A 24,419-nucleotide genomic window follows, 5' to 3' on the forward strand; every position below is an offset into this window, starting at 1 on the left:
ATAATACACAGCTGGAGACACATAATGAATTCAGGAGATATGTTTCCTGGCTGCCCCAGCCCAATTGTCTTCCAGTCTCCTCTGCATTTAGTATGTTTGATTTAACCAAGTTATTTCCCCCAAATACAGAAAAGCATTGGTAGAGTAATGTAATTCTATTGTACTTATTTGGGAAAACAATTTGGATATTATCTAAACCAATCTTCTTGTTTCCTTCTCAGCTTAGTAAATTTAGGCCAAAAAAAAAAAAAAGGTTACCTGGCTTTCTAAAGTCATAGGTAGTAATAGACCTAAAATTTCTGACTTGCAGTATAATATGTGAATGTTCAAGATCATCAGGTACCAAATGTGTAATTATATAATAAAATCTTTAATTGAGTCCATATACTGTACATAAGGGCTTCCCTTGTGGCTCAGCTGGTAAAGAATCCACCTGGGTTTGATCCCTGGGTTGGGAAGATCCCTTGGAGAAGGGAAAGGCTACCCACTTCAGTATTATGACCTAGAGAATTTCACGGACTGTATAGTCCATTGGGTTGCAAAGAGTCGGACAGGACTGAGCAACTTTCACTTTCATTGTATGCTATGAAGAAAGATCATTGAATTAACTACTACAACAGAGTATTTTTAAAGCTCACCAGCGATGTGTCTTTAGAGTAATCGCTTCATCTGACTGGACTCAAATCTCCCTTTTTGTAAAATGAAAGTGGAAGACTTCCACTTCCCAATTTAAGTGGAAGTCAATCTCCATCTTTTTTCTCTAACGCTAACCCTGCAAAGCAGAATTGGAAGGAGTTTTGAGATTAGTGCCACATTAAATTCATAGGACTTCTCTGGTGGCTCAGATGGTAAAGAATCTGCCTGCCAATGCGCGAGACACACATTTGATCTCTGAGCCAAGAAGATCCTCTGGAGAAGGAAATGGCAACCTACTCCAGTATTCTTCCCTGGGAAATCCCATGGACAGAGGAGCTGGTGGGCTACAGTCCATGGGGTTGCAACAGTGACTAAAACAGCAACAATGAAAGGACCCTCCTAGGCTGACATTTGTTGTACTTGATGCTTTACCATGTAAAGCCTATAGGGTGAAGTCTCCCCACTTTCCATGTACACACTGGTTCCCACACTAACCTTTTTGACACCAGAGACCGATTTTGTGGAAGATAATTTTTCCATGAACCAGGGGTGCAAGGAGTAGTTTTAGCATGATTCAAGTGCATTACATTTATTATACACTTTATTTATTTTTTTTAATCATTTTACTATTTTCTTTCTTTTTTCTTTTCTAAATTGTGAAAATATGATAACAGATTTACAGGAGACTTGGAAAATATAAAACAAGGTCATATATCGCAATTATTTTTAAGTAGATAAATTAAGATTTTTAGTTGGAGTTTCAATATCAAACTCTCAAAAATTAATAGCATGAATATACAGAGAAGTAGAAGGATACAATAAACCTGAAAAACACTATGAACCAATTCAGCATAATTAAGATTTATATAATTTTTACACAACGGTAGGATACAAATTCTATTCAAGTTCCCATAGACAATAAACTGGGAGATACTGGAACATATCCAGAGATCTAAGACCAGGTGTGTACTTTATTTCTAACCTAATGCCAAGGCTGATCTGACAGCAGGTACCAGTCCATGCCCACAGGTTGGGGACCCTGCTTTACCTTATGCCCTCGGAGAAAGGAAGAGGCCAGTCCAATAATTTCTTTTCACAAAGGCACAGGCAGACTAAACTAGATCTGAGTAACTCAGGGAGTGTGTGGTGGATAAGAGCCCTGTGAGGTCCTTCTGCGATTATTGCTGGGAACCTTCCTTCTGGCGATTGTAAATTCTTGCCATTTTTTTAGGTTGTAGTTGCACAGGAAGTACTAACAAATAAACAAAAGAGAACCGAGAAGGGCAACCCCTCGGATGATTGTTCAGACGGAGACCGCCCAAATAGAAAACACACGCTGTTTCCCCTTGGCCTGACAGATTTGGCAATCAGAGCTCAAGTTCACAGGACAGGGGCCGGGCCTCTGGTGGCAGGAACCGGAGTCGGAGGCTTCCCCTACTACTTGCTCAGGGAGGAGAACCTCAGGCATGCCTTTCAGTGCCTCGGTCTCTGAACCGTCTCACTTGGGGAAATCCAGCCACAGACCACGGTCATCCGTGCAGGAATCCAGATGCTGGCCAAATACAGCAGCACGCGGGACATGCTGGATGCTGATGGAGACACCACGATGAGCCTGCATTCTCAAGCCTCTGCTACATCGCAGCGGCCAGAGCTTGGCCATACAGGTACCCGTAGTCCAAGTTGGTCAGACCCTTGAGAAATGAAATGAGCTAGGGTACCAGCTTCCTAGCCTAGGAGGGTACGAAGTGGAGGAAAGAGAGAAAATGTTTCTGTGATTTACAATGACGCATATCTGTGCACTTAACTACAACTTGTATGCCACATATATGAACACGTGAGAAAATTAAACTCAGTATATGCACAGAGGTTTTTCTAAGAGTCTGTCTCTGGCAGAGTGGTTTGCATTTGAAAGTGTGTTACTTTTACCGTTTTGTGTAGCACACAGGCAAACATGAGACTGAATGGACAGTTAGAGCAATGTCTTTTCTCCTTCCTGTGTTCAGATCCAATGCTGTTTTAGTTACCATCTGTGATCTGATCTGGAAATTTAGATTGATAAAGGCTACCTTTCTGCTAGTTTTGAACTCATGGCTTTAGAGAGGCGTTTCCAAGCAGATACGCCAACCCTGATAATTTGTTGTAGTAATTCTGCTTCTTGAAGTTGTGAGGCCTAGGGACAGTCATGCCAACATCAGGGGTTTGGTTTTATTATCTGTGAAATGAGAGGGGATCAAAACAAATGCTTTCTAACATCCCTTCACCTCTGAAATTCCATGATTTGGTGGTATAAATAATGGCTGCAGTTGCAATGACATCCCATCTCGTTCCCTTTTATTCTCTTGACTCCTAGAATGTTATTGAAATGATTGGATTAAATTGTGAAAGTAATTTTTGTCCTATCTTATGCTATTTCCGATAGTTCACCTTTTTGCATAATATATATATATATTTATATTTGCATTTATACGTAACTATATATACATACGGGCTTCCCAAGTGGATCTAGTGGTAAAGAACCTGCCTACCAATGCAGGAGACATAAGATGTGGGTTTGATCCCCTGGGTCAGGAAGATCACTTGGAGAAGGAAATGGCAACCCACTCCAGGGTCCTTGCCTGGAGATTCCCATGGACAGAGGAGCCTGGCAGGCTACAGTCCATGCAGTTACACAAAGTCAGACACAACTGAAGCGGCTTAGCAGGCACACATTTATACATATGTATTTTTCTCAGTCCAGAGAAGAAGGATTCTATTTCCTAGAAAACTCAGACAACCCAAGGCAGAAATGCAACCTACGTTCTGGTAAAAAGATCTCAAAACTGTAGTAGAGACGGGACTAGGTTCTAAAACCACAAGGTGTTATTCAGTCGCTCAGTTGAATCCGACTCCTTTGCCATCCCCTTGGACTCTAGCCTGCGAGGATCCTCTGACTATGGGATTTTCCAGGCAGGAATACTGGAGTGGTTTGCCATTTCCTTCTCCAGGGGATCTTCCTGACTGAGGGTTTGAACCCATGTCTCCTGCCTTGGTAGGTGGTTTCTTTACCACTGTGCCACCTGGGATTCTTGTGGCAGCTTTTTAGATTTTATTCATTGATTTATTTATACTAATGTATCTAGTTTCTGGTACTAGATCTTGGAAATTTTCAGCCTCCTTGATATGAAACAAACCGATAACTTTGAGATGTCAGTTTCTGTAGCCACTGGATATGTGTAATAGGATATTGTATGTTCCTCCAACAAATCCTGTGAAGAGTCAGCTCTTAGGACTGTGGTTTCAAGTAGCTTGTATACAGCTTCAGTTTAACCTTTGACTAGAGCTGGGAACTAGCACAAGGCTTGGTCATCAGCATGATCAGGAACAGGGTGTACCAGTAAGTTCTGCTGAGGTTAGAGGGTGGAGAGAGGGGTGGAGCAGGATAAAACACCAGCTGAAACATCTGACAACCTTTTTGTAAGAATGGCAATTGAAGCAGGAGGAGTGGAGGTCAAAGTGTCTTGAAGGCAAACATCTGATAATAGTTGTCTTACCCTACATGTCTGATATTTTGTTTCCATCTCATGATAATGCAAGTATTTAGAGGAATGTCACAATAGAAGCCTCATTATTTATTAAAATAGACCTGATATCATTTTGCTGCTAAAAATAATAACAACTACTACTTTGGAAGTTTTTCAGCAATGCAGAAGATTCAGATTCAATTTAAGATTGTGACACAATTATGCCTGGGAAAATTTAATATTTTCTATAGAATGAATAAAATAAAGTCTACATATTCACTTTATTTTCTAGTTTTCAATTTTTGATATAAAATTCACATTTGTGTTTAAAACATGTGAAATAATTCAAAGGATACAAAATAAAAATGAAAGACAACACTCTCAGACCTCCTTTCCCTAAACTTATGCTTGAGGTCTGTGTCATGCCAGGCATGTTGCAAAGTACTGAGGATATAATTTCAAATATGATATGATCCCTGCTTATGAGGAAATTTAAAGAATAAGAAAGTTGTTAAGTGAACAGCATGTGTGATGCAGTGCTGTGATGGAGCATGCTCTCCTAGAGGAACTGGTCATTTCTGTCTGGTAAGGGTAGAGATCAGGAAAGATTTGAAAGAGGGATGACCATTGAGTGGACTTAACTTTAAGGTGTTTCTTGTGATATGGGAACAGAAATGGGAAGGTTTAAGGGGCTGAGGTTACTACAGGCAGCCATACACATAAGAGGAAAGCCATGGCAGTCTTATGTAACTGTATTACAGAGAACGAAATATATTATGGCTGAAGGGTAGAGTTGGAGGGGGATGTTTTGAAGGAATATGAAGCTGGATAAGCTAATACCCAGCTTTTTCTTTAGTCTGAGCATGAGGTGAGAAGAACCTGAGCTAAAGTAGTGTGGGAATGAGGAGGAGGAATTAGATATGAAGGATACTGAGAAGTGAGAGTTTAAAGTATTGGTGACTGGTTACAAAGGGGGAAGGCAAGGAGGAGCAGAGCGTAGGTTGACTGGGTTTCATCTGACGTTATGTAGATGACGCTTACTAAGAAAGCTACAGGAGGACTAAGAAAGAGGATGGATTCAGTGTGAATGTGACATGCTTGTAAGAGAAGGCACAAGGAGTTGGAGTTGCCTAAAGGCACTTGTGTGTATCGCATGTGGGTCTGAGCTAAACGTATGAAGTGAAGTGAAAGTCGCTCAGTCATATCTGACTCTTTGTGACCCCATGGGCTATACAGTCCATGGAATTCTCCAGGCCAGAACACTGGAGTGGGTAGCCTTTCCCTTCTCCAGGGGCTTTTGGATTCTTTCCCAGCTGAGCCACAAGGGAAGCCCATAGGCTTGGCCAAAAAGTTCATTTGAGTTCTTCCATAAGATGTTACAGAAAAACTCAAACATTTTGGCCAACCCAACACACGTGAGAATTGATGGCTTTTAGGTAGGGATTAAACTTTCTGAGTGAGATCACTGAGGAATGTAAAATGAAAACAAAGTAAGACAAAACACAGGAGAAGAGTGCCAAGGAGAGAGAATCTTGGGGAATATAACTGGAGGGCAGGCTGAGACAGGGACCCAGTAGGACCCACTAACATGAGTGACAGACAGTAATGGATGTGGAGCAGGAGAGAGAGGCTTCTAGAGAGCCAAGAGACACTGACTTTGAGAGAAACAGACAAGCCAGTGGTAATAAATAGCAAATTTTAAAAACAATAAACAATATGGCAGAGAGTTCCAAGCAAGAAGAAGGTTAAAAACAATTTATTAGAAATAGGAAGCAAAATGGATTATTGGTCATTTTTCATAGCAGGGGTTTGAAAGGAACTAGTAGTTAAGAAGGAAAATACATAATTTAAGTAATTTTGTCTTCATTCCTTTTTTTCCCCCTTTCTGTCTTCTTTTTTGAGGAGCCTGGCTGTAAAGAGGAAAGGTAAAAAGTTAGAGCTAATGTGTTGTGCGTTTGTATGAGTGCTGTCTAAAATTATTTTTTACAGTGTAGGAGATTCTAACTCAATTGTAGATTGGAAAGAGGTGCAATTACAGCACTTCCCAGTAATAATGTATCAGAGAGAGAGAATGAAATAATTATGGGTCAGATTTCCTGTCTAAATATAGCCTTATCAAAAAATATGAAAACGTATTTGTGTTTAAGGGGAAAATAATAGTAAGAAGAGAACCTTTATTAAATTCAAGTTCCATTTTCTCCTTACTCATATTAATTATAATATTTTTGAATTTTTCCAAGATTTTTAGCTTCATTTCCTGAACCACAGCACAAACCCTTCATTCAAGAGACATGGCAGAGGCACCTCTCTGGCAGTCCAGTGGTTAAGACTCCGCTCTTCCAATGCAGGGTGCTTGGGTTCTGTCCCTGGTTGAGGAACTAAGATCCCATATGCTCTGCAGCCTCCCTCCCCCGCAAAAAGCAAAGGGCTCCATGACGAAGTAAATAAAAGAAAAAACTGTATAGAAAAAGAGTCATGGCATAAACCACTTCTAATTGTTCCAACACATCTTTAATTCATGCCTACTAAAAGTCAAACATTATGGTAGGCACAGGGGAGGCTCTATTTTTAGGTGCTTGGAGAAGTGGAAGGAGTGATCTTAATTGCTGATTAGAAGAGCATGTCATGTACTGCTATTGAACATATGTAGGAAGTCACAGAAGCGAAGAGGAATGCATAAGTTACTGACAGTGTTTACACATGTGGGTATCTTTGAACGAGGTGACATTTGATCTAGTCTGTAAGTCTAAGTTCAGGTTTTCCAGGAAGAGCAACTCTGGCCCTGGGTGGCCTTTCCAGAGTGACGACCACATGTGGAAAGACAAAAGCACAGAGATAAGAGCTGGCTTGGTGCGGTATATTCATGGATAAAAGAAGGAAGACAAAGCTACAAAGAGAGGAGATGAGGTGTTGATGTCAGATTGGGATTTAGATCCAGACAATTTTGGGAATCACCAGCAAAGTCAAACAGGATGGCAAGGTAGACTATTGGTCTGAAGAATGTGTGTTCCTCAAAGGGAAGGAGTGATGGGGGAGAGGTTGGGGCAACTGAGGCTGAAGAGTAGGAGGGGATGCTTCTATGCAGGACCTTTTATAGCTGGAGGAACATTTTAACGTTAGTGAAAGTGAAAGTGAAGTCGCTCAGTCGTGTCCGACTCTGCGACCTGTGGACTATAGCCCACCAAGCTCCTCCATCCATGGGATTCTCCAGGCAAGAATACTGGAGTGGGTTGCCATTTCCTTCGCCAGAGGATCTTCCTGACCCAGGGATCGAACCCAGGTCTCCCACATTGCAGGCTGACACTTTAACCTCTGAGCCACCAGGGAAGCCCATCTTAACCTTAAGGGAAACTTAAATTTAGTAAGCTCACCTTGCTGGTAGAGTAGAGAATATATGAATTTAAGGTGACTCTTATTAAGATATTCACAACACAGATGTGAAAAGTTGCAAGTGGTGAAATGCTAGTGTTTCTGTAATTCCATATGGAGCTCCCTTATATAGGCAAATATTAATGTGGGATTTGTTGAGAGGATTGGGAAATGATTTAAAATATTCAGGTCCAGGACTTCCCTGGTGATCCAGTGGTTAGGACTCTGTGCTTCCAGTTTTAGGGGACACAGGTTCAACCCCTGATCAGGGAACTAGGATCGCACATGCTGCTCAGCCAATAAATAAATAACAAAATAAAATCACCCTTAAAAATATTCAGCTCTAGAATGAATGCTTGGATAGCATATCTGGTTCCATCATTTACTAGCTGTGCAACCATAAGAAAATTAAGCAGCTCTTGGGCACTGCAGATTTCTTATCCAAATAAAAGTTTAAAGTAGTGCCCTCTTGAATAATTATTGGGAGATTCAAATGAAATGCTAAAACATATATAACACAATAAGTACTATTATCAGTAGCTGTGTATCCTTGCCTTACTAACCTCTAACTAATTAATTGCCTTACTAACTTCTCTAGGACTCAGCTGCTTATCTGTAACACTGAGATGATAATAGTATCTACCTCATAAAGTAGTTGTAAGGATGGATGATATTAATTCCTATACAGTATTTACCTCAGTAACTCAAAAAATGTTAGCAATTATCATTAATAGTAATGTTATTTTTGAAATATATTTCAGAAACCAAACTCAATTGGACATATAAATTGTTGTTTAGTGTTTAAGTCATGTCTGACTTTTGGGACCCTGTGGACTGTAGCCCATCAGGCTCCTCTGTCCATGGCATTTCCCAGGCAAGAATACTGGAATGGGTTGACATTTCCTTCTCCAGGGGATCTTCCCGACCCAGGGATCGAACCTGCATCTTGTGCATTGTCAGGCGGGTTCTTTCACACTGAGCCCAGTTTACCTGGGAAGCCCAGTTTGCAATGTGATTTTATGCAAATTATTTAAATTCTTTGTGTCTTTTCAAGCTTTTAGGACCCTTCTTATTTCAGAGGCATTTAAAAAGTCTACATTCAGCAATGCTGTTTTTTATTTCTTGGAGGCCCTGTGAGAGGAGGTGTACAAACTCTTCCTTGGTGGCTGATGAAGGGCAGTTGTTCAAGTAAGACAACTGTTTTCACCAATGACATTTCTTGTAACTACAAAGGGATTTTTATTCAAAACTTGACCTTAGCACTACAGCCTTTTATGGCATATTATAGTGAGAGGTTACAGGAAAGAGATGTTTTTTTCTATATATATCTTATTATTCCTGGGGATGTTTGGTATCATTCCTTGGCCTGACCACACCTTTTTCTAAACAAGCCTCAGGAGACAGCATCGGAGTTGTCTTCCAAAAAATAAAGCCAAGCTAAACCGAAGCACCTCCAGGCAGCTTATTTTTCTTATTTTAAGGTGGGAGTGGTCCCCAGAGAGAGACTTAATTATGATCAGGGTACTTGGAACAAAACTCGGGAAAATTAAATTCACAGTTAGAAAAAAACATACCTAGAGGAAAAATAACTTCAAAGAAAAGGAATAAGTAAAACTTTCAATACTATAGTCTCACCATCATGGAAGTCTGGTTTCCTAGTGCTGGGTCAGTTCTCCCACAGTTCTTCCCCGCTACCCCAAGTAAATAGGATATATAATATATTTGATGGTAGGAAAGCCTGGTGTGCTGCAGACCATGGGGTCACAAAAAGCCGGACATGACTAAACTGAATAGATAAGAGAGAAAAATAAAGTTACCATGGTGGTGGGTCTACATATACACTTTCCTCTGGAATCTAGAAACATGCATCCAGTTAATTTTCTTGAGCTACATAGGCTTATAGAACTTTAAAGAGACAGAGTTTGCAGGAGGATGTTTAGCTTAAGCTGTATCTCTGATCTTACTCTTTCATGTTCTGCTGATTTGAGATATGCTTAAGGATGCTGTCATGAGTAGCTAGCAATTTCCAGAAAAATTTAGACCAAACCTGATAGACGAGCCACTTGAAAGAAACAGAGAAGAAAGCAAGTCTCTGCTATATCTGCTTATGCTTCAGAATGTCACTTAAGTCAGTGTCTAGAAACCAGTTTGGCCAGGAGATGAATTTAGCTGAGTCTGCCCTCTGCTGACAGAAATCTTGTTGAAAAGTCAATAGATTGAAAAAATAAAAAATCAACCTGTAAAGCTTAATGTTAGACAATGCTCTGTGCCTCTGTAAAAATTACATAGTTTAGATAATATTAGTTTTTCATAATTACATCCTTCATGCATTTGCTCCTTCAAATATGTGGTGGTGACGGTTTCGTCGCTAAGTCGTATCCAACTCTTGTGACCTCATGGACTGTAGCGTGCTAGGCTCCTCTATCCAGGGGGTTCTCCAGGCAAGAATACTGGAGTGGGTTACCATTTCCTCCTCCAGGGGATCTTCCTGACCCAGAGATTGAACCTGGGTCTCCTGTACTGCAGGCAGATTCTCTACAGACTGAGCTGTGAGGGAAGCCCTCAAATATGTATTCAGCCCTTATGTGGCCAGGCACTATTTTCAGTGGTGGAAATACACTGATGAACAAGATGGACAAGATCATTGTTTTTATTATTTGTATTATCTTATTTATTTGGATGCTTCAAGTGTTCGCTGTGGCACCCAGGCCTCATGTAGGATCTTACACTGCAGTGCACCAACCCTCGGGTTGTGACATGCAGACTCAGGAGGTGCAGCCCCCAAGCTTAGTTGCTCTGCAGCATGGGGGATCCTAGTTCCCTGACCAGGGATCAAACCTGTGTGTCCTGTACTGCAAGGTGGATTCTTAACCATTGGACCACCAGGGAAGTCCCGACAAGATCACTGTTTTAATGCAATGTACATTCAAGCAGAGGAAATAGACAAAATCACAGAAAGGTGATGGAATATCACTTAGTAATCTTTTTTTTTTTTTTTTGATATACATACATAATGGGATGATGTGCTAGAGATGAACTCCCAGTGACATCTTACAAGGATGCACCATTTAAATGGGAACCTCGATTGCAAGTAGGCTACTAGTAATCCACCTGAGGATTGATTAATGCAGGAGTATAAACAGAGCTAATACAAAGGTACTAAGACAGGGACACTTGTGGCTTCCCTGGTGGCTCAGAGGTTAAAGCGTCTGCCTCTAATGCGGGAGACCCTGGTTCGATCCCTGGGTCGGGAAGATCCCCTGGAGAAGGAAATGGCAACCCACTTCAGTACTCTTGCCTGGAAAAACCCATGGACAGAGGAGCCTGGTAGGCTACAGTCCATGGGGTCGCAAAGAGTCGGACACGACTGAGTGACTTCACTTTCACTTTCAAGACAGGGACACAGCGATTTGGATCAAGGATAAACGGAAGGTCACTGTAACTAGACAGTTTGAGTGAGAAGAGGATAGCTCAGAAATGGATGAGAGACCTAGATAGGCTCCAGATGAAAAAGATGCTTGTAGAATTTTATTCTAAGTGCAATAAAGCTATTGGCAGGTGTTGTTTTTTTTTTTTTTTTTTTTTAATTTTTATTTATTTTGGCTGTGCTGGGTCTTCATTGCTGGGTGTTGGCTTTCTCTGATTGAACTGAACAGGGGCTACTCTCTAATTGTGGTGCATAGGCTTTCCACTGTCATAGCCTCTCTTGTTGCAGAGCACAGGCTCCCTAGGGCAGGGCATGCCAGGCTTCAGTAGTTGCCACACTCTCAGGCCTAGTTGTCCCACTTACGTGGGATCTTCCTGGACCAGGGATCAAACCTGTGTCCTCTGCATTGGCAGACAGATTCTCAACCACTGGACCACCAGGGAATTCCCCCTATTGGCAGTTTTTAAGTTGAGAAGTACAATAATAAAATGCCCACTTTTTAAAAAGAGCCATCTATCTTTAGGAAAACTGATAATGGATTTTATCCTAAAAATAATGCACACCATTGAAAGTTTTTGTGAAAAGATATGATCATAAAATTAAAATAAGATTCACATTTTAAAATATATCAATATCTGGATCCTGATTTTTACTTATTTTCCCTCTTTGGTGGTAAGTTTCAGAGGATATTGATCATATTTTCTACTTCTGTATTATCTTTACTATTAATAGTTACCATTCCCCATTTAGAAATAATGCATAGTACAAATCTCTGTATCTGAAATTTATCATGCAGGGGACTTTGCTAAGGAGGAAATGAATTTATATGTCTTTAATCTTTCTGCTTTTGAACTTATTTGAATTCCCAATGAAGTGAAACTCATAGGTCATGAAGAGACCAGGGTTTGAGAGTTTAACGGCCCTTTAATTTTTATCAGAATGCTAGAGGATACTTGCATCTGACTGTGGGTTTTCCTGGTCAGATATTGCTAGTTATTCAGATTGATAGCTGACCTCACAAGGTGATGAGCTTATCTCTGACTCAGCAGAATCTATGCAATCACCAGAAGACAAGCTTGTGGCCTGTGGGCAAGCAAAAGATGCTGGCTAGAGTTTTGTTTTGTTTTGTTTTTCCCATTCCTTAATGGGTACAAGGTTGAGATTACTTAAATCCGTCATTGAAAAACTGATGGTCATGTTGCATTTATCATCTATTTTTGGAGCTATAAAATCAAATGAATGAACAAGCAAAATAAGAATGACTTTCAACAAAGAAATTCCAAAACGAAACAGTAAAACAAGAACTTCTTATTGTGTGTGCCTGTGTTCAGTAGCTCAGTTGTGTCTGACTCTTTGCTGCCCCAGACTGTAGCCCGCCAGGCTTCTCAGCCCATGGCATTTTCCAAGCAAGAATATTGGAGTAGGATGCCATTTCCACTTTTCTTGCATTGGCAGGAAGGTTCTTTACCAATAGTGCCTCATTACTGACAGGCAATTTGCTTTTTCAAACTGGGAAAGGGAGTGTTTTGCAAAAAGTAACAACACATTACTTCTTTTCTGATGATGTGAAAAATTGTTCTTTGTTAAGGCATTTTCGTGAGAGTCTTCTGCAACTTTAATTTTGACAAAAAGAAGGTTAACAGTAATGCATAAATTGATTCAATGCAAAGTAGGACTGAGTAGAGGAGGAAGGTAGAAGTGAGCAGGGTTTATGAAAGAATCTAGCAGAGATTAAGTCAGGCCTGGCCTGGAGCTTTGTTACTATTTCCCAGGACCAAGGGAATGGTAACTAGACCCTGAAACCTGTTAGAACGAACTCCTCTTACTTCCTTGCTACTGATGTAGATCCAAGAGGAAGAAAAAGTGAAACCCTGTCTTTGCTTCTGTTCCCCGCAGAGCACCAGCGTCCCTCTTCTGCTTGGCGTCCAGTGGCCCTGATCCTGCTGACTCTCTGTTTGGTGCTGCTGATTGGCCTGGCAGCTCTGGGGCTTGTGTGTAAGTCCGCACTCTGACTTGGGGGAGGATCCTGGTTTCAAGGTTTGTCTAGGATAAGAAACACTTATTATTTTTTTTAACTTTGATTCTGGAGCCTGTGAATAAGTCCTTATTCGGATGAAACCCTGTAAATGATGAATATAGTGGAAGAAGCATTAAAATACGACAATCACTTTCCAGCTAAACATTTACATTCTGTTTGCGATAAGAAGGTTTTTGCCTGTTAATATATCAATATTTAACAACAGCAATTTTTAATGAATGTACACATCAGCCCTTTTCCATTTCACAAAAGACTACAGCTGCAGTGATTTTTGTTTCTGGCATTTATGGCTCAGTGGGCCATGCAGAGGGAAAGATTTAATTTATATCCAATCTCTTCAAGGTACAGAGAATAGACCAAGTCTTTAATCACTATAATATCTAATATTAAATATTATTTTTAAAAGGGGGCTTCCCTGTGGCTCAGATGGTAAAATATCTGCCTGCAATGCCAGAGACCTGGGTTTGATCCCTGGGTCTGGAAGATCCTCTGGAGAAGGGAATGGCAATCTATTTCCGAGAATATTTCAGTATTCTTTCCTGAAAAAGTCCATGGGCAGAGGAGCCTGGCGGGCTACAGTCCATGGAGTTGCAAAGAGTCAGACACGACTGAGCGACTAATACACACTCACACTCACACACACACTATTGTAATAAAGAAGTCCAAGAAGTTATATAATCATTTTGCAGAGACTTGTGGAAATCAAATAAAGAAGAATTCATGTATAAAAGTCTTTAATTTTCAAACTAGTAAGAATAAAGTTTAAAACTCAAAAACAAAAGGGGATAAATTTATTTCAACAGATGGGACCCTTTAACAATATGGCCTGAACAGTTGAAGAAAGTTGTTAACAGTAAAAGCAGGTTTTAATGTCAAAAATTTCATTTTTATAGGAAATTTTAGACCTTGTTTGTAATCTTAAATTAAATTTTTTTTAAAAAATGTATCTTAATGTTTCTACCCTGGATCCCCGATTTTGATATAACTGTTGTTTTGCAGGCAATATTCTTTTCAGTGATAGAAAGTGACTCTCATGATTCATGGAGGATGTTTCTACTTAGATTTAGAAACTTGGAATTTAAAGCTAAGTTGAAATTTTCTAGCCTAGTCACATTGAGAAAATTACTTGTTCTCGCTGAGCCCAGTTTACAAAGCTATAAAATATAGAAATGATAATATTACTATGAATGTGATAAAAATATATGGTACATTGTCAATACTCAATATAATGATTAATAGATAAATGATGTATACTTTTAGGTTGAGTAATGGTTTGACAGTATACACAGAAAGATTTATTGAACAGTAAATATATTTAAGGAGTTTATCCCTGAAGCTGGGAACAGTTATTATAACTCTACATTTTCAGATAAGGAAATAGAGAAATTCATTTGCCCAGGGCAATACAATTTATTATAGCTAGAGTCCAAACTTGAATGTAGGCAATATGAGATCTCAGAGCCTGGGATCTCAAACAGCATACTGTTTTGTTTTCCCCAGGTGTAGACAATAGAAATAAAAGTGAAGAAATACTCTGTCCAGCCTCACTTGGTAATTTGATTTAGTTTTTCAGTTCTACCAGCTCTCCAACACTCAGCAAGACAGCATTTTGCAAAAGGAGGAAAAACTGGGGAATCTCTCCCGACAGCTGCAATCTCTCCGAACCCAAAACAGGAAACTTGCAGAAACTCTGCATCACGTGGCTGAGAAACTCTGTCGTGAGCTCTATAACAAAACTGGAGGTGAGTGCTGATCACTGAGCTTCTCTCTGTTCTCAGCACATCTGTCCATACAGAGCTGATTCTCCCATCAGAGTACCTGGGAACCATGTATTATTCAGCAAGTCATCTGGCAAACTTAAAGGGTTTGAACAGCCAGGTCATCCCCAGTTATCGAGATCATGTAGTGCAACTGTGTCTGTTTTACAGTATAGGATGGGATTCATCAAGTTCAGACATTTTTAAATAATAAGTACAATTAACTTTGAATAATCAAAATAACACTACAAGTAAATAAAATACAGGATTACCTTATGAAATATTTCAAATAGAAAAATACAAACAAGAATATAATAACCATTTGCATGTTGACCTCAGATTTTAAGATGTCAACATTTTGACACTGTATTGCTTTTAAAGTAAAGATATTTTTGTGGAATGATGGGATTTTCATCTCACTGCATACCCACAAGGGACTTAGTTTCAGATACCCAACTCTTAAAGGCCCAGGACCATGTGCCCACATAGGTGTTAGACCATGGCTCTGAGAGCCTAGTTCTTATATTTATAGTCACTCCCCACTCAGTCCATCTCACCCTTGGTCTGTGCACTTACTTCTCTGACTTTGATGTCCATCTTAACTTCTGACTCATGGAGATTTGCTGGTTTAATTCATGCATGGCTTAGTATTTATGTGGTCTTTTTCTAAAATTTTATTTATTTGAGTGAGAAAATAATCCATATCCTATTGCTATATATTTCATTAAAAAAATCCTTGTACTACTGTATAAGAGGATATTGAGGAAGAAAATTATAGAAACTTCAATGGTTTCTCAAATCCAATGCATATTGAGTTTCTGAACAGGTAAAAAGGTTCTTTATGAAATTAAATATACTTTTTTTTGTGCTGAATTACACAGGGCAAGAAATTTGAAGTTCTAACCACTTACAACTACAGTCCATTGCCCATGAAAGCAGATCATGTCTGTTTTAACTCCCACTGTGTTGTTTTTGTTCCTGCTGTAAACCCAACTATAATTCCTGGCGTACAGTGGGTATTCAGTAAACATTTGTAATTATCATTGCCTGGGCAATTAAATATCTAAGAGAGAGAAAGAATCAATTGTTTCTTGGGTCATCAATATTATGTGATTTTACGAGAAGGAAGACAGGGTAGAAAATAACTTACTAAATTTGGTTTCTTTTCAAGAACACAGATGTAGCCCTTGCCCAGAAAAATGGAAATGGCATGGGGACAAATGCTACCAATTCTATAAAGAAAGTAAGAGTTGGCAGGGCTGTGAATATTTCTGCATTGCTGAGAACTCGACTATGCTGAAGATAAACACACAGGAAGTGCTGGTAAGGTCCTGAGGCTTGGTGAGTGTTTGAAGTATTCTCAGAAAGAGGTATTGGGATTGACATATATATACCGTTATATATAAAATAAATGACATATACACAGTGTTATATATAAAAATCCCTCTATAGCACAGGGAACTCTATTCAGTACTCTGTAATGACCTATATGGGAAAAGAATCTTAAAAAAAAAAAAAAGGATATATGTATAACTGATTCACTTTGCTGTATACCTGAAACTAACGCAATATTGTAAATCAACTATACTCCAATAAAAATTAATTTAATAAAAAGATTCTAAGAAATCAAGGTCCACAGACTCTCTCATTTGTTGTAATCAAGGCTTAATCTTATTTTTATTGCTCTGAGTGATCCCCTGTGGTCATCATTTGTGGAACGATCTCCACAAATATCCACTCCTTAGAAACATGAAAGAAAGGCTTTCAAATTCACCATCAGTCAGGACTCAAATAAAGAATGTCTCAATTTCCTAACCTCTTTTGGCTTATGTAAGAAGGGAGCAATATTGGTGCCATACCAGAGGAACGAAAATTGCACTTCCTGCCTTTCTGTGAAAGTGACAAAACTTTTGATTGAAAACCATGCAATTAAATCATTTCCATAATCTGCAAATAAATATCTTGCCTTCTGGAAGTTTATAACCCTAACATAGAGTGGTCAAGAAAAATATGAAAATAAAATTGGCATTTATTGATAGGTACATACAATTCAAATTCACTATTAAAATGCTGTGGTTGTTTCCTTTCCTCTTACATTTGTTATTGACTTTGAATTAAATTCCTCAAGCAGTATAACCATTGTTTACCTATCATTGTTTCAGCAGGGACCATGGCACAGAGTAGTTTATCAACAGAGTTATTTAATTAAAATTAATACTCAACTAAGTCTGCAAACTCTTAACATCTTTCTGTAAACTTGTCTCTGTGCATCATGCTCAGTCGTGTCCGACTCTTTGCGACCCCAAGGACTTTAGACTGCCAGGCTCCTCTGTCCATGGGATTTTCTAGGCAAGAAGACTGGAGTGGGTTGCCATATCCCTCTCTAGGGGATCTTCCAGACCCGGGGATTGAACTCGGGTCTCCTCCTGCATTGCAGGTGGATTCTTTACCCGCTGAGCCACTGGGGAAGAACATCTTTCTAGTTGCATCTTAATTCCTTTCCACTTCCTGAAATCTATGATTATGATGAATGAAACTCTGCAGTCTCTCTCATCTACTAAAATAATCTTTTTCATCCTTTCTTGATGGCTTAGTTTAGGCAGAAAATGAGGTAATTTATTTGGCCAAGCCAGTGTAACCTGGCATAAACTCTGTTAATTTTTCTTATTCTCTTCTTTTCCTCCACCTCCAGCATATACTGAGGATTCAGATATACCACTGAAGAACACTATATTCAGTGGTTGGAAATATTATTATGAAAGTTATATAGTAATTTTCTCTCATGTACTTTGTATATTTATATATATTTAAATCACTTTCATATGATTTATTTATAGAACTTTTAACATGAAGGGATCACGATTTATTTGGTGATAATATCTTCAGCTACAGTTCCTTTGATATGCCTGTTTATGACTGTTGCTTAGCAATAGCTTCATTTATATTTGCGATAAACTTTTATTGAACCATTATGTGCCATTAATTATCTGAGGGGTTAAGAATGTGAAAATAAATAAAATGAAATGTATGTCCTTAAGGAATTCATAGTATTGTGGAAAAAAAAGACATAAAAATGTATAATTATAACAGATTTAGATAAATTTAATGTTAAAGAATGAGAATAGATAGAGGGAAATAATCAAACATTTTTCAATATGGACAGTAGAAAAGGAGTTCTATATATACAAATATATGAAACATTTTCCTTCTTAATCTGAGACATGAATCATCCTTATAAATTCCTCTTTTACCTAATTTTTTTTTTTTTTTGCATTATTCTTTTCTCCTTCCTGGTTGGTCCCTGTCACATATATTTGTGAAGATTCTTCACATTCCTGTACTTTTCCTTCCAGATTCTTCCATTTCCCAAATGTCTCCAAATCTGTCTCCCACATTTTTTTATATCAATCTTATTTAATCCTGTGACTTGAAAATAACGGATCATTTCTAAATCTTGGCTGATGTGTTTCTTGGTTTTAGCACATCAGTATTCAGTCCATACTTACTAAGACAAAATAATTCTTTAACTTGGGCAAATTAGCTGACTTCAGGATGGACACTATTTTTTGTAAATGTCCTATTAGTTACATGGGCAGGACTCGTGTTGTTCTTGTATTAAAATGCAAGCCAGCCAATATATACGCATTTCCATGTATATATTATAACATCTAAAGCTAAAGGTTTTCTTGTGTGCCTTTCACAGGAGTTTGCCATGCCTCAGAGCTACTCTGAGTTTTTCTACTCTTATTGGACAGGGCTATCCCGCAACAGCAGCGGCAAGGCCTGGCTGTGGATGGATGGAACCCCTTACTCCTCCGAACTGTAAGCCTTTAGCATGTTACATGGGAAAAGCATTTAATAGATTTTTCTTGAGTGACAAGATACTGTGTAGGAGGACATCAAAGATATATACAGAATATAGTCCTTACTCTCAGCTGCTGCTGCTGCTGCTAAGTCGCTTCAGTTGTGTCCGACTCTGTGCGACCCCATAGACGGCAGCCCACCAGGCTTCCCCATCCCTGGGATTCTCCAAGCAAGAACACTGGAGTGGGTTGCCATTTCCTTCTCCAATGCATGAAAGGAAAAGTGAAAGTGAAATTGCTCAGTCATGTCTGACTCTTAGCGACCCCATGGACTGTAGCCCACCAGGCTCCTCCGTCCATGGGATTTTCCAGGAAAGAGTACTGGAGTGGGTTGGCTCGTAAATCAGTGAGAGAGACTAAATGGGATTCATTGACAGAGAGCAAAAAAGAGAGAGGGAGAGAGGAAGCTCTGCTATAGAAGAATAAACTGAAGCCCAGGTTGTAATGGTGACCTGTGTAAGGTCACACAACTCTACAACTTGTTAATACCTAGAGATAAAGTAAAACCTTAGATCTCTTGGTTTTCTGTGCAATGAAATGGGGAGCACGTTTTTCAAAATACAGTCTCTGAGGATTTACAATATAAACAATTATATTATCAAAAATTAGTTTAACTTATATGTGCATTTAGATAGGAATAAGTATGGTATATTCTTCGAGATTGGTAAATGTAATATCTATATCATCAAAATATATTACAAATATCATATGTTAATGCGTATATGTGGAATCTAAAAAAATGGTATAGACGATTTTATTTGCAAAGCAGAAATAGAACACAGACATAGAAAACAAATATATGGATATCAAGGGGGAATGGGAGGGGTGAATTGGGATGAATTGGGAGATTAAGATTGACATATATACACTATTGATACTAATGTGTAAAATAGATAACTAACGAGAACCTACTGTATAGTACAGGGAACTCTGTTCAGTGCTCTGTGATGACTTAAATGGGAAGGAAATCCAAAAAAAAAAAAAAAAAGATATATGCATGCATATAGCTGATTTGGGCTTCCCAGGTGGCTCAGTGGGTAAAGAACATGCCTGCCAATGCAGGAGATGTAAGACATGTGGGTTTGATCCCTGGGCTGGGAAGATCCCCTAGAGGAGGGCGTGGCAACCCACTCCAGTATTCTTGCCTAGAGAATCCCCATGGACAGCAGAGCCTGGCAGGCCACAGTCCATGGGGTTGCAATGAGTCGGACATGATTGAAGCGACTTAGCATGCACGCGTGCATAGCTGATTCACTTTGTTGTACAGTAGAAACTAACACAACATTGTAAAGCAACTTTACTCCAATAAAAATTAATTTAAAAATATATAACAATTTAAAGCCATGTTTGAGCAGACATCTTTCTGTATAACTATAATGAAAAGTGTTAGTCGCTCAGTCATATCTGACTCTTTGCAACCCCATGGACTGTAGCCCCCCAGGCTCCTCTGTCCATGGAATTCTTCAGGCAGGAATACTGGGGTGGGCTGCCATTCCCTTCTTTAGGGGATCTTCCCAACCTAGGTATCAAACCCGGGTTCCCTGCATGGCATGCAGATTCCTTACCATCTGAGCTGCCAGGAAAACCCCTATAGAAGTATATAAGATTTATTTTTCTAGGAGAAAGTATATATTCAATGTGATTATTTTTTATTCTACAGTTAAATAAACTGAGTCACAGAGAAGATAGATAATTTTTCGGATGGCAGTAAAATCATATGATAAGCTGGATGACAATGTGTATTTTAATTTTAGTCATAAATAGCTTTTGTTGTTTTCAGTGACCTGATGCCCCTGGAATGTATGTGGAAGTTGAGGGGCTGAGAAGAGAGGCTGGTGACCCCATCTTTTCAGTAAACTCATTCTGGGTGTCTATTCTATAAGTTTATCTAGCTTAGGACCCTCCCTATGTACTTTCCTTATTTTAGAAATAAACTATGATAAAATAACTTTTTTCTTTCTTTTTTGAGGTTTGATGTTATGATAGATTTGACCAGCCTGAGAAGCAGGGACTGTGTGACCATCCTCAATGGGAAGGCTTTTTCCAAAGACTGCAGAGAGCTGAGACGATGTGCCTGTGAAAAAGCTGCAGCCATGGTGAAGGTGCAGAGTCTCCATGAGCCTCTGAGTCGGAGGTGGAGGTGAACGGTTCTCCAGCTACAACCGCAACAGCAGGCCCCCTTCAGAGAGCTGGAAGCTTCTGCTCTGCAGATCACAACTCTTGACTCTTTATGTGCACCTGGCCTAATGTGGGTCCAGTTCCTATTTCTGTCCATTTAGTCCCTGTTATACCTTCCAGGTGTTGCTGTGGTTTAGTCACTAAATTGTATACTCCCCCAGGTACTGAAGATTTAATAATAACAAATATAAATAATGGAAAGTGTTGGCGATTTTAGAATGGACTTATGATTTAAGGAAAAACTCAGCTTCAAGGTGCTGTTCCACAAAATATGATAGCAGTCAGTGTTGTGGTTATACGTGTCTTATTGAGAGTTTGTAGTTGCTTTTGCAATAGTACTGATTATTTCATTATTCGAGGAAACTAAGAGGTCTGGGAGAGGCATGCTTTCTTCAGGAGGATAGTTTTAACATTCTAAATTTTAAATCTTTTTAGTTATGTGTATGTTTTCAGCATATGGCTAAGGATGAGTCAACTGAATTGTGATAGGGTAAGTTATCTAATCAGATTGTGGCAAATGAAAGGGACACTGTGACATCAGACACAGCTGGCTTCTTGCGCAGGTGTCCCCTGCTCAGAATAACAATATACACACACCTAGCAGAAATTCCAAATAACACCATCACGACACACTGACTTCATTGGCTTAGAGAGAAGTCAATTTTAGGAGTTTAACACTAGAAGGGATAATCTGTTATCATTCTTTGTTTTTCAACAGTGGAAGCTGGGATTCTTCACTTTTATTTTTCGTAAACATCTATCTCGTGGTGAAATGACATAAAATTGGCAAATACACAATAAAAGAAGATGGTTGTATTTACTCCCATCATACTGTGCCACTTATCAATTGTTGCTTGTAGATTTCCTTCTTATGAATTTTCCCTTCAGTTTTCCACTGATTAGCTAGGAAATTTCTTCATTGTTGAACAAATTTTGCATTAATTTATTGTGTCATGCAGAAAGAACTACATTTATGGCCATAAAATGAAAGTTAAAGACCCCTTATTGTAATTTATTATCAGACAAATCTCTTTGCTCTTTTTTTAAATTTTAAGAATAGGAAATCATCATGACTTGACTTTGAAAATATGACTTGTGAGAACAATTTTCTGTCAAAAATCAGAGAGGATAGCTCCCTGTGAATGGGTTTTCTAAAACGGGAAGACTTTTTATTTTCTAGATTCTTGCGCATTTAGGTAATTCTGAAGAAATTGCAGGGAAAAGTCAAATGAGGAACATGACCTTTCCTGGTAGATCTGAGTTCCCCAGGGTACGCAGTGAGCTATTTCTTTTCCTGAGGATATTGAACCGCTCTTAAAAACTTATCAACAGGAAACAGGTCAGGAGCCCTGTAGCAGCAGGAAATGTGAAAAGTCTGCTGGGAACTTTTGCTTTAGAGATAGTAGCTGATTGTGAAATATGTAGGAAGGTCTAGAAGACTGTCTCAGAGTTGGCCTCAATATTTGGAACTCAGATACTTTCTAATGGAATTCTTCTAGTTTTCGAAGAATACAAAAAGCAGCATAATCTGATTTAAGATATATGTAACTTCTGGTACAAGTTTCATTGTATGAATACATTTTTGGAATCTAATGTATTATTATTCTTTCAATGTTACTAAAGTTTTTCTTTTCATACATTTAATGGCGTTTGAATAAAGCATGTTAAAAAAAAGCATCTTTACATTTGCAGGATAGGGTTTTATTTTTCCTATCCTTTTACTTTTTAAAAACTAATCTGAAAAATGGTACTGATGAACGTATTTGCAGGGCAGGCATAGAGACGCTCATGTAGAGGACGGACTTGTGGGCATAGCTGGGGAAGAAGAGGGTGAGATGAACTGAGACAGCAGCATTGACATATCTACATTGCCGTGTGTAAAACAGATAGCTAGTGGGAAGCTGCTGTATAACACGGGAAGCTCAGCTCAGTGCTCTGGGATGACCCAGCAGAGTGGGATGCGGATTGTGGGAGGGAGACTAAAGAGGGAGGGGATATATGTATACTTATAGCTGATTCATGTTGTTGTACAGCAGAAACTTAACACTGTAAAGTAATCCTCTAATTAAAAATAAATCTAAAAAGAACTAGTCTGAAACTCAATGAGATGGATCAGATACCCAGTTCATTATTTGCTGGGCATCAGCGACGCAATGGACATGATTTTGAGAAGGCTCCAGGAGTTGGTGATGGACAGGGAAGCCTGACGTGCTGCAGTCCATGGGGTCGCAAAGAGCCGGACACAACTGAGCGACTGAACTGAACTGAGGGTATTAACTTGACTATCCCGGTGCTAAGGTCCAGTATCTTACCATTGTGTTGAAAAAGCCTTGTTGTTCTGGGCCAAAAGAAAAATGCAAGGAAAAATCTTCCACCCTTGCGATCTGTGTGGAAAGCAATATTGCTACTGAGGAAATCTGTAGAGGTTTATGCCAGCTGCTCTGTAGATAAAACTCAGACTTGTAAATACTGCATCACATGCTGACGGATGATGTCAGCCGAAGGATGTTTGCCTCTGGCTTCATTGTACTTCTTCTCAAAAGAGTTATTAAATGCTTCCTATCCTTTCTCTAAACACAACTCCATGACAATACTTTGAAGAGTCTCGAAGACAAACAGTCTTTCCTACTAAAATTTGCCATTGTTTCTCCTTTATTCCAGGTTATTATATTGAACTGCCAGCTGCCAGCTGTGCAAACCAGAAGAGACAGCTTATGTTTTCTTTGCTATTCTCCTTTTATGGGTTCAGCAGAAAACTAGAGAAAAATCCCTTTTATTGAAATTCCCATTTAAACTCCAAGTCAAGGGTAAATAAAGAAACAAATACAAAAACACACTCATCTCATTCTTAAAGGAACTTCTCCTTCTGAGGTCATCTTTTACAAGAGACTTCCAGATTCATTTAAATGATATCTCAGTTCAGTTCATCTCTCAGTCGTGTCCAACCCTTTGTGACCCCCATGAACTGCAGCATGCCAGGCCTCCCTGTCCATCACCAACTCCCAGAGTTTTCTCAAACTCATGTCCATTGAGTTGGTGATGCCATCCAACCATCTCATCCTCTGTCATCCCCTTCTCCTCCCACCTTTAATCTTTCTCAGCATCAGGGTCTTTTCAAATGAGTCAGCTCTTTATATCAGGTGGCCAAAGTATTGGAGTTTCAGCTTCAGCATCAACCATTCCAATGAATATTCAGAACTGATTTCCTTTAGGATGGACTGGTTTGATCTCCTTGCAAATACAAGGGAGTCTCAAGTGTCTTCTCCAACACCACACTTCAAAAGCATCAATTCTTCAGCACTCAGTTTTATTTATAGTCCAACTCTCACATCCATACATGACTACTAGAAAAACAATAGCTTTGACTAGACGGACCTTTGTTGGCAAAGTAATGTCTCTGCTTTTTAATATGCTGTCTAGGTTGTTCACCATTAAAAGATGCTTACTCCTTGGAAGGAAAGTTATGACCAACCTAAATAGCATATTTAAAAGCAGAGACATTACTTTGCCAACAAAGGTCCGTCTAGTTAAGGCTATGGTTTTTCCAGTAGTCATGTATGGATGTGAGAGTTGGCCTGTGAAGAAAGCTGAGTGCCAAAGAATTGATGCTTTTGAACTATGGTGTTGGAAAAGACTCTTGAGAGTCCCTTG

General features: G+C 39.1%; 1 protein-coding gene across 1 annotated transcript; it reads left to right on the plus strand.

Annotated features, from left to right (window-relative positions):
• The first annotated feature begins 353 nt into the window (after positions 1-353).
• On the plus strand, positions 354-22,855 carry CLEC1A (C-type lectin domain family 1 member A). The gene is made up of 6 exons (XM_019961571.2): positions 354-2,300; positions 12,829-12,927; positions 14,536-14,712; positions 15,899-16,050; positions 18,431-18,549; positions 20,560-22,855. Exons 1-6 carry the CDS (start codon positions 2,186-2,188, stop codon positions 20,732-20,734), a joined length of 837 nt encoding a protein of 278 aa, XP_019817130.1. The 5' UTR covers positions 354-2,185; the 3' UTR covers positions 20,735-22,855.
• The last annotated feature ends 1,564 nt before the right edge of the window (positions 22,856-24,419 follow it).

This window comes from Bos indicus, chromosome 5 (genome assembly GCF_029378745.1).
Source record: "Bos indicus isolate NIAB-ARS_2022 breed Sahiwal x Tharparkar chromosome 5, NIAB-ARS_B.indTharparkar_mat_pri_1.0, whole genome shotgun sequence".
NCBI classification, from domain to species: Eukaryota; Metazoa; Chordata; class Mammalia; order Artiodactyla; family Bovidae; genus Bos; species Bos indicus.